The sequence below is a fragment of the Charadrius vociferus genome, unplaced genomic scaffold, assembly GCF_000708025.1.
Source record: "Charadrius vociferus isolate BGI_N301 unplaced genomic scaffold, ASM70802v2 scaffold398, whole genome shotgun sequence".
In the NCBI taxonomy this organism is placed as follows: domain Eukaryota; kingdom Metazoa; phylum Chordata; class Aves; order Charadriiformes; family Charadriidae; genus Charadrius; species Charadrius vociferus.
In genome coordinates this window covers 1,717,669-1,728,589 of record NW_009649571.1, presented here as the reverse complement: position 1 = coordinate 1,728,589, position 10,921 = coordinate 1,717,669, and the positions used below count along the sequence as shown (strand labels likewise).

General features: G+C 47.0%; 2 protein-coding genes across 2 annotated transcripts in view; one reads left to right on the top strand and one right to left on the bottom strand.

The window, feature by feature from the left end:
- The first annotated feature begins 10 nt into the window (after positions 1-10).
- MRPL41 (mitochondrial ribosomal protein L41) lies at positions 11-418 on the top strand. The gene has a single exon (XM_009890285.1). The coding sequence runs from the start codon at positions 11-13 to the stop codon at positions 416-418; it is 408 nt and encodes a 135-aa protein (XP_009888587.1).
- A 3,475-nt stretch (positions 419-3,893) lies between these two features.
- DPH7 (diphthamide biosynthesis 7) overlaps positions 3,894-10,921 on the bottom strand; it is an 8,351-nt gene continuing 1,323 nt past the window's right edge. Inside the window, exons 2-9 of the mRNA XM_009890326.1 lie at positions 10,624-10,760; positions 10,111-10,198; positions 9,268-9,362; positions 7,452-7,618; positions 6,853-6,925; positions 5,956-6,021; positions 5,587-5,759; positions 3,894-4,516 (exon numbers count right to left, since the gene is read on the bottom strand). Coding sequence (XP_009888628.1) covers positions 3,894-4,516; positions 5,587-5,759; positions 5,956-6,021; positions 6,853-6,925; positions 7,452-7,618; positions 9,268-9,362; positions 10,111-10,198; positions 10,624-10,760 — 1,422 coding nt within the window. The remainder of the gene's footprint in view (positions 4,517-5,586; positions 5,760-5,955; positions 6,022-6,852; positions 6,926-7,451; positions 7,619-9,267; positions 9,363-10,110; positions 10,199-10,623; positions 10,761-10,921) is intronic.

Sequence of the window (10,921 nt, the reverse complement as noted above, 5' to 3'; positions counted from 1 at the left end):
GGTGCCCGGCATGGGGCTGCTGACCGAGCTGGTCCGCGGGCTGGTGCGGGGCGCCGACCGCATGTCCCCTTTCACCAGCAAACGCGGCCCGCGGACCTACAACAAGGGCCGGGGGGCCAAGAGGCCGGGCGTGCTCACCTCCAGCAAGAAGTTCATCCGCATCAAGCAGATGGTGCCCCAGTTCGTCGTCCCCGACCTGGAAGGCTTCAAGCTCAAGCCTTACGTCTCCTACCGCGCCCCCGAGGGCTCTGAGCCGCCCATGACAGCCAAGCAGCTCTTCACTGAGGTGGTGGCTCCCCACATCGAGAAGGACGTGAAGGAAGGCGTTTTTGACCCCAACAACCTGGAGAAGTACGGCTTCGAGCCGACACAGGAGGGCAAGCTCTTCCAGCTCTTCCCCAAGAACTACGTGCGGTAGGGAGCGAGCAGCGGGACTCCTGGGACGCGCTGGGAAGAGCATCGCCATCGTGTGAGATGCGACCCCACCAGCAAACAGGGGACAGCTTGTCACTGGCTATTAAAAGCAAATTCTTCCACTTTGTCTTTCTGCAATGTCTGATTTAAATTGCTGTGGGGAAATGGGGGGTTAATTTCCCATCCCTAGCTAAAGAAAGCATCACTTAGGTCTTGCACTGTTTGTGTAGTTGTGTTGTGTGAGCATGTGCATGTCCAGAGTAGCTGATTGACTAGGTGCTGATAATTAGCAGGAGGCAGTTTCTTTTGGGGCTGCTGAAACATCATTCCTTCCTTCTGGGAAGGAATTCCTGTTTTTTGGGAACAAGAGAGGGCACACCTGATGCCCTTGGGAGAGCCTGGAGTGCCCGGCTGTAGAGAGCAGGCCACTGCAAGCTGGCCCCAGTCCGGCAGCACTGCCCGCTGGCACTCAGGGAGGGAACACTCCAGTGGATTTACCCCCAGCCACAACGACCTGTTTCACCAAACCAGGAGCGAGACCCCCACCAGGCCAAACCAAGGCCGCACCCTAAACTCCCTCTGAGAGCTGTAGCTTACATGGAACACCACAATTTTCCCAGACTTTCCCAAGCCTTAAAGCTACTCTTTTTGAATAAATCAAGATACAGTTAATAGGTACATTTAATGTCTGTTCCTTAGTGCAGCTGCTTGAAGTTACAAGGTAACTGTTTAAATTTGAAACATATCTCAAGAGTTGTTATTTTCTCACCTATATTCCTAGAAGAGAGTGTCTTGCTGTTCATCAAATCAAGTAGGTACAAGCGACGCATAGACAGTTGTGTGCAGTTAGAAACTGCTAAATTCCACAGGTCTTTAGAAATAACATGTTTTCTCTGACACCCAAGTGCCAGAGTCTTTGAGAAAATGATTCTTTTGTGTATCAGGACTGCCGCCCTCCCTGGAGGTACTGGTGGGATGGGGGGGTTCCACGAGGTTTTCCAAATATGAAGTACTCCAAAGCTTAAGCATTAGAGATTTAAATCATAATGAAAATATTCACTTTTGGAGAAAGAAAGCATGTTTACTGTGTCTTCTGTGAGCATCCAGTCTGTAATGAAGATTGACAGATGAGTACTTTAAGTGTTGTTTGACAAATACCTATTTTCAGGGCTGGACAGGGCCGCACCAGCAGGGAGGGAATGCTGCACTGGCTTACACCGCTCGGTGCTGCAGCCCCAAATAGTCCCAAAGGAAGGAGTCATCATTACCGCAGCGGCACAAAGCGCTCATGGACCACAGCCGTAGCAGGGGTGAGGGAGGGGGCAGTTTTTCTAACTAATTAAGCCCAACTTGCATTTTCCACTTATTTTTCAGCCATCAGAATAACAGTTATACAGAAGTGGTTGTTTTCTGCCCTCAGCTCTGGGTGCCGTTGCTGGCAGCAGAGGTGGTGCTTTGCCCCCTCCTTTCAGAGGTGTCACTTTCTTGGGCTCCACCTCGTGCTCCAGCACACAACCGTTCACAGTTGGCTGGAGTAGGTCAGAGAACAGGTCTGCGAGGCTGCAGAGCAGACAATCCCATACCCTTTGATGCTAATACAGCCTGGTCTTGGACGAGTCGTTTGCCTTATCTTCCCTATGCAAGGGCAAATTATAATAGGAGATTCCTCATTTCTCAGGGCAAAGCAAGGACAAGCGTAATGCATTAATCAAGTGACCCAATCTGGGCACGCTCTGTGACACCACTCCAGCTTCACCAGCCTCAGACTGTTTCCTCTTAATCTCACATGGCAATAAAAAAAGCATTACAACCTTTTAAAAGAGAGTCATAGCCAAAAGCTGTGTCGCTACAGGGATACACCCTTGGCGTTCCCACTAAGGCGTGAGGGAACTGGATTGTCTGCTCTGACTCCCAAAGAACATTCAGCACCAAACACCCTCAAAGAGACTAAGCCATCGCGGGACAAGGCAGAAGGTCCTCACAAGGACTGACTGTGAAGGGCGTTTTAAAACCAGAAGAACCAAGAAAGATAAATCACTTACATTGATTTTATTTTAGAAACATCCAAAAATAGGGTGGATTTTTTTTTAACAAAAGCTCTTGTTCACAATACTAATATGAATCTTCATGTAACAGTGCTCAAGAATATTTTCTAAAATACACATTCACCCTCGAAAAAGGGGCTTCAAAGCAGTAAAACTCTTATCTGCTGTACCTCGGTTTAGATGCAGCACTGTTACAGAGATACCTGTTGCTGGTGTTTCTTTCCCTCCAGGCAACTATTTCATTAGGAACCTCACAGAGAAACTATGCAAGCTAGAAGTTACTTACCTAGTTTAAGCTGTTTTTTCGTTTCTAGGCAGAAAATAGAGAAAGTGTTCCAGAAACGGTGTTTTGCCAATATTTCACAGTGAAAAAAGAAAGCTAATGGAGCAACCATGAGAAATTCTGCAGCCATTCCTGGAGGTAGTTAGGGCAACGTTGTTAAGATTTTGGTTTCTGTACTTAATTATTTTGAACTTAAAAAACCGTCAGGAAACACTGCTTATATTTTTTGGAGGTTTTGATCTTAAAGCTGTTCACCTTTAAAAAACTGAAAGGTCTTGGCTTTGGATCTAACCATACAGCTTCCTGTGGAGAGCAGAAAACATGAGTTTGCTACCAAGAGGCTATGGGGGAGGTTAAGTGTGGCACTCAACCATAGCGGGGCTCGCTACGCAATTTATGCTAAGCCAGGTTGCGCCTAGCTTGGAGAGCGACAAAGCACGATTGCAACCAGGTGATGAGTCTGATGTAAAAATCAGACTGCACAGATACACCAGATTCCCCCCAAGAAAGGCCCAGCCCAGAACAAAGCTTCCTGCCACCAAACTGCCGTCTGTCCCAACGGTCAGGCTGGATTTCCTTCTAAAAAAAGAATTTCTCTCTACTAAGGATCATGATGAGCACATTGCACTGTCAGTATCTGGACTGCCTTTGAGCGTCTTCTCAAGGCGCTAGGTCAAGATCGCACAGCAAGCTGCACACACAGCTACATCTCTACACAAGGGTTTTCCCGAGACGTTCAGGAAAACCTCAGATCGCATCTCGTGTTTGTCTACACATAGCAGCACAGACAAGTTTGGTTTGTGATGGGAGGAGAACAGGCTTAACAAATCAATCGTACAAATGCAAACCAGCCTGGAAGGGATTCAAATATAAGGTACAAACAAGCAGCTTTTGAAAGAAAGGCTCTCCTACTTTGAACTAGTACATTAAGGGAAAACTAAATAAGCGCATCTGTGCTTGACCACACTCCTCAAAGCAAAGGCTTTCCTCAGTGCTGAAAACAAAACACCAGTCATTCCATCAGTATCGGCCTTAAAAGACTCACAAGCTCAACAATAAAACTGGAAAAGCCCAACAGAAGTCAGACAGGGCATAAGCTCAGCTGTGGCTCTCAGTACAGGAGTTTTCCCACCCCTCTCCCTTGGGACTGGTCAATGCAAACTTTCAGCTGTTCTTTCTGACGGAGATGTCGTACCTGACGTCTCCGAAGGGCTCACCAGGCTCATCTCCCACTTCCAGACGTGGAGGATATTGTCATAGAAAGAACAAGTTGCTACAATGCTCATTTCTTTCGGGCTTTCTGGAGACCTGGCTGAATCACCGCTTCTGTCCAGGCCCATCCCATTGGGTCTCTTAGCTCCCGAGCCAGAACCGCTGGCTAACCCGGGATGTCCCCCTCGGTCAGGGCCCCCATCCGAATCTAAACGCCCCTTCAAATCAGGGCCCCTGACCAGGTCAGGACCCCCAGACAGCTTAGGACCCCCCTCTGCTTTGAGCGGCAAGGCAGAGCCTTCACTCTCCTCATCCAGTATTACATCAAAAGTAGCTGTAGGAGACTCGTAAATTATCTTCAGGTTTTGCACCTGCAAATTCAGTCTCTCGTCTCCTTCCTCTGATCTTCCCAGAAGCTCCTCCGAAGACTGGCACGCAGCAGCAGAGTCCTGGGCTGCAGTCAAGGAATCCCTCGGACACAGCCTTGACCAGTCAGCCCCGTAGGCCAAAGAATTGTGCAAGACATAGGATGACAGGATGATACATTCCTCCATGTTTTCCGCTTAAAAAAAAAAAAAAAGGAGCAGAAATCAGGCTGCGAAATGGTTTGCTGCAGACTGCTCAGAAGCCATTCTAGCATGGGCTGTGTCCTACAGGAAGAGTTCTCTGGTTACTGCCTTCTTCACAGCGGAGTTAAGCGTTCTAGGAGAAATGAGGTACTGCCCCTCCTGACAATTTTTCAGCCACATCTCATTAGCCTTGATTTTCCGTGGTTCAGTAAGCAGACAGGAGAAGAGGGTTTAACACGCATGAGGTTTAAGAGCCTCATTATTCAAAATAGCTAAAACGGCTCAAGAAAGACAAGACAGATCACACAGTGATCCCCACTGAGCCATAACTACAACTGGTGAGACTGCCAGACCAGGTTCTGGTTATTAATAAATTGCAGATGTGTTCTTCCCTTGAGCTTCCGGCATTTGACTCTGATATTAAATGGACATCAAGTTCCTCCCTTCCCCGTACAGCAGAAATGTTATCCTCATTTCACAAGCTGTGGATCTGCCCAAGGCTTGGAGAAACGCAGGAAGGCAACCATTTTATGCAAGATTGTATTTGTAATGTAAATGCAAACAGCTTTTAATCATGTAAATACCTCCTGATTCACACGGAGAGCTTATTCATGTTATTCTAGATTAACCAGACTGCACAGCACTTCCTTACTGAGGCAATAACCGATTCACCAGCAGGTCAGTAACTTCTGCTGACCGTAAAACATCACCTGACGTTCAGAAGAACCTCTCTGAACCACTGACATGGGGACAGACCGGAATGGTTACGTCACCAGGTAATGCCTTCCCACCAAAACAAACAGGCTTTCTTCCCATGAAAAGAAATTACAAGAGATTTACACCTGAATAATGACAGGGCCTTTGCACAACCGACCAGGCCAACAGTGAGGATAGGTCTGGGAAAGCTGGAAGAGTTACCTCAAGGCAGAATGAAAGTCTATGGCTATTAGCAACATCTAGATCTTTCTAGCAAGCTCAGAGCTGGAGTTCCCCGTTAACCCGGAGGCAGGCAAGGGGAGCAGCAGAGCAGCGCAAGAGCATCTCTGTTCCACTGAACACTCACCCATGCTTCCGCGGCAGTCAAGGATTTTGAATCCGCTCTGCATGCAGGCTGCCAACAGCACAAAATCACAGGTTGGGTGCCACTTCAACCTCCAAACTCCACCTTCAACATGGGTGTCTGCCATCGGCTGCTTCATGTTCCTGGTGTCCCACAACAGCACGTGTTCATCATAGCTGGAGACACATCACAAATAAACACACAGACAAGCAGCAAAGCTGATTTGGTACAACAAGTACAGAAGAAAATTTGGAAGTATCTCACACTCTTCACCACACTGAATTTCTGAAGAGACCACGCCTCAAGCAGCGGTAGCGCGTTCAAAGAGAGGAGGCTGGTAACACCAGTGAAGAGCAGTTAGAAGGGATTTACCTGCCAGTAGCCAGAAGATTCTCCCGGTGGGGACTGCACTGAATGCTGCACACACCCATTGAATGTCTGCAAAAGAGGGACATAGAGCAGAGGGAAGAGACAGCAATGTACGATTTGAGAAGGGATTCTTCCTTGAACGTCAAGGATCTTGGGTCCACATTACTGCATCAAGGTGTCTCGGGGAAGGAGAGTAAGGTGAACTCAAATTTCAGTGCAGTGAAACACACAAGCAGAGTTCCATCTACACAGTCCAACAGCCTTTCCAAGGCAAAACTTCTACGCACACAGTCTCTCAGCACAAATATTTTCTGTAACAGTTGTACCATAAACTGCTGTTCAGAGCCCATAAGAATTTCAGCACAACTCCATTCCCAGGAGACTTTACTCCCAACATTAATATTTCCATCACAATATTCCCCAGTGTATTTTAAGGTTACATATAAAATTTCACTGGAGAGCTGTGTATATTGTTTTAATCATATTCTACAAAATAGGTTATGCCACCAGAAAAAAGAGATTACTTCAAATGATTGAACAGTGGAGAACAAAATATTTTCTAAAAAACATTCCAAAATAAGATACCCAAATTTAACACACACAAAAATTCCCAAAATAAAAGAGTCAATCATGATCCTTCTTTTAGAAAGAAGCTACCCCCATCTTCACATGTGGAAGTGAGCAGTTGGTTTATTATGTTGAAGGACATGGAGAAGAAAGTTTCAACCTGAAGTTGTGCTAATGAATAAACCTAATAGATGTCTGCATTGCCCAAGAGAGGCAGAAATGGGGCTCTGCTGTCACTGCACATCTCTGAACTCTGGCTTGGACAGGACGCAGTAGCACCGCACGTTCACAGACGGTAGCTGCAGGGTCCAGCTGCAGACACGGCTTGCTTACCTCCTGCTGGTGAAGACAGGAGTCTCTGGACTGCACCTGGTATCCCAGCCTTTCAGCAGGCTGTCATCTCCTCCTGCACAAAGACAAAACATCGCACCCTGAACACCATCCAAACGACCAGCACAGGGTACTCGGTTAATGCAGTTAACACCGAGCTGATGTTTTTCTGCCCTAGGATCTCATACCATTTAACGGGCATACCAAATGTCATTTGAGGCTCACAGTACTCATCACCACAGAAGAGACCTGCATTAACAATACCCTCACTTTGCTAAGCCAAAAAAAAAAGAAATTAAAAGATAAAAAGACTGGACTCTAGAAGCTCTCTGGCTCCATTTTGCACACTGCAAGAGACTATCATCTTTTTTGCCAAGAGCCAGCACAAGTGCAGTTTAAAAGGCACGGCTTCTCCTAATTAACTCAAACCACTTCCCACAGTCAAGCAGCCTTTTACCCCTAGCAGAGGCCCCAACTCTTTCAAGAGGTGTGATGCACGCAGCATACCCAACCCTGGCACGTGAAATCCCAAGGAACACACATCCCTAAACGAGATGCCCCCTCCCCAACACCCCCAAATGATATTCCCAGTCCTTACAGACCTGAATACACAATATCGGTGTCCCAGTAATTAAAAGCAGCAATCCAGGCCTCAAATTTGTGAGCTTCCCACTGGTTCAGGACATGCACAGAAGGAGCGGATTCATCTATGGAGAAAAGATTCAGCTTCCCCTCTGAATCACTGCTGATCACTCTCAAAGGACATCCACTACAGTGGAATACAGAGAAAACATTAGAAATTACTGAAACCTGTGTCCTAAGAAGCTGTTAGAGTAAAAAATAACAGTCAAAGTATAGACAGATAATGTAACATAATACTATATAGGTTTGATTCAACAAAACATTGATAGAAACCGGCAGCACAGTGGAAGGAATGCATGTATTTATACAGTTCTTTCCAGCTTCAGCTCATCCCATCTTAAATCACCTACACCAATGATCCCCATTCCCTGATCTCACAGGGGGACCAAACCGCTCGCACTCATGTGAGGGAAAGAAAGCCAGCCTTGGGTCTTTCTTTCTCCTAGACACACAATTTGACTTCTCACATGCTTGATATTACATCAATAAACAAATTCCACGTGAAGAGGGATTTTTTTTTTCCTCCAAGTCAGACTGAAGGACCTCTCTGAGTCTCTTCTGTCTTTTGGAGTCTGAGGAAATGTTCTCTTTCCCTTCTTTCAGACATCTGAAGCACTGGCAGATCCTGACCTTTTCTGCTCTCTTCCTGTGGCACAGTGCAGTTTCTGGACAGAATGTTCTTGGAGCACTGGCAAAAGTTTTGCAGCTCACAGTGCACAGATTTTCTGACATTCCCTGACATGAACTAGGTACCTTCGGTTTGGTTACCTGCAACTGTAGGTACTGATTTGGTAACTTGGGGCTTCTTTCCCGTTCTACATCATATGCCAATTACTAAACCCTACTGAATCTCCCAAATTTCCCCACAAGAGATATAGGGTCACCCCCTTCCTAGAGAGACGTGAAGGCTGCACATTTGGCTTCTAGAAGGGGTTATTTGCCTCTCAGGAGACAACAGTGACAGGCTTTAAAGGGACTTTTCATCGTGGCAATGATCATTTATCTTGAAGGGCAGAGACAAGGGGAAGAAGGAATGTAAGGAAGAAGAAAGTATAACTGGGAATTCTACTTATTTGTTACACAGCATGTGCAGAAACAGCTGTAATTAGCAAAAGCTACTAAATACTTGCCCTACAGCATTAAGCACACAAGTGCCCGATTCCCCCAGTTTCAAGCCTCACACCGACGGCACAACTCTCTGTTTTGCACTTAACTTACAGAAGACACATACCCTACCTTCTTCAAGGTACGGCTAATTCATGTTATTTCATGCAGTGATGCCATTTCTGAAATCAAATGTACGAGCATTTAAGAGAGGAAGGAGCCACTTCCAAACCAATTCTCTCCCATTTCTCACTAACCCATGTTTAAACTTCCTACACGTGCTATTATTAGCAGTTCTTAAGCAGAACTTCACAGTAAAATTTCAGCCATTCCAAGAGCAGAGTTGGAACCAGTGGATCTGTCTGCATCCCACTGCAGTCTTTCCTTTTAGCAAAGGCAACAGAAGACATGTCCCTGGCTCCCCCGCTGCCATTCCCCACAGCACCACCTCACGTGTTGTTGGTTTAGTCTCTGTGCTCTTGTTCCTTTGTTACCCTTGCTCTGGAAATACTAACGTCTAGAGAAGGTACAAGGAGACAGCTGGGACCAAGAAAGCCTTAAGCCACTTCACAAAAAGCCGCCACAGGTTCATCCATCAAAGTCCTCAACTTATGCCTGAAAGCTGTCACACACACACGACCTCCAATACCAGCCTTTATCTCCCATCCTCACCATTGCTCTCGTCCTGTGGACCAGTCCAAAGACAAGGCCAGACGCTGTGCACCGAGATCGACCCTGAAGCATGGCTCCAACATGCAGCTGTTCTTCTACTGGAAAGAAAAGGAAGGGGTTAAGACTGGGAAGACAGCAGGTATGTAACAACACATGTGCTGCTTACTCCCACAGCCGGTGTTTTCCAGACTAACGAGCACATTAGGGTCCCACACTAAAGAGAGGAAATGTCCCGTAGCAATGTACAATCACTTATTCCTAGCTGATGGGTAAACATGTGCACACACAGGATCCCCCACCCTTCTGCTACCCATCTCCCACCAAATCCCCCTTAAACTTTGCTTCCTCTCAGTGGGTGACAAAGCGCAGAAGTGATAACCTGACTGCGGAATTCCCTTACAGACTGGATTCCGCTTTCCTCGCTCTGTGGCAATGGCTCTCTCGATTAATCCCTTCTCTCTCCAACCAAAAGACACCCCTCTCCAAAATTCTTCCCTGTCTTTAACAACTTTGCACTTTCTGCTGTGTTTACCAGTTAGTCCCTACTCTCAAGCAACAGTTTCCAGCGAGTGCTTCTGCTTCCCTCATGCCTCTCCTCTCCCACACTCTGCAAGCGGGTAGAGTCCAGCCAGTCTCTCCTTTGCCATGAACAAATTTGTGGGATTTATGAGACACGTTATCAGAAGACAGAGGAAGAAGTGTTTAAAAAACTAAGCACACTGAGGAAGCCATGGAAACCATACAGCTTTCCTACAAGTCCCTGAACACTGCTAATAAATCCAGAGATGTATTAAATCTGGGTTAAACACAGCTTCAACAGCAGGAGGTGTTACAGCCACCTACCTCGCTTCCAGTCAGGTGGCAAAACTCCACGGCGCCTGTCGAGTTCGCAATGCCAACCATGGGGTGTTCTGCAACAGGAATGTGGCACCTAAACGATCAAGTTAAACAAGTCCTGAATGTCCACCTTTCTTGTATTTCAGATGGTAAGTCATAACTTTTATTTCAGGATGCATGAGGAGAAGGTACTTTACATGAAGAAAATCTAAGGCTCCTCAAGTTCCCACAGACGCGTGTAGAGGGGATTATATATAGGGGAAATCTACTATATATTATTACATAAACACAAGAGGTCCACAGTCACTGACTAGCTGTTGCTAAACAAGCAGAAGAGCGTAACAGAAATGAGCACAGCCTTTGCTCTCTGGCGCAAACTGGAGAATACTTCCCTCCAAGAAGTCAGGGACAGTTCAGTTAGTAAATATGACTGTTGCTGCTACACCAACAGCCAAGAAAGTACCCCGGAGGGACAGACCCCGCTACTGTGAGCTCCAAGCCCCCACAGACCAGCATTACCATTTGATGTCCAGGATGGCAGCAGTGTCAATCCTTTGGATTTCGGTCAGCGGGATGTAAGGCTGCTCCTCGTTGTAGTGGTACAGGTAGAGGCGTCCGGTCCGGTCGCAGGCCCCATTGCTTCCCCGGGAGTCAGTCTACATCGAAAATTGGGAAGAAAAGAGAAGGCTTAGCAGCGATTCTACCTCCCCAGGCCTCTCCCCACCCGAGACCTCCCCAGCACCGGCCGGCAGGAGCAGGGCAGAGGGCTCCCACTCCTCACGTCCCTCCCTTGAGGGATTAAAGCCACAGCTCCCTC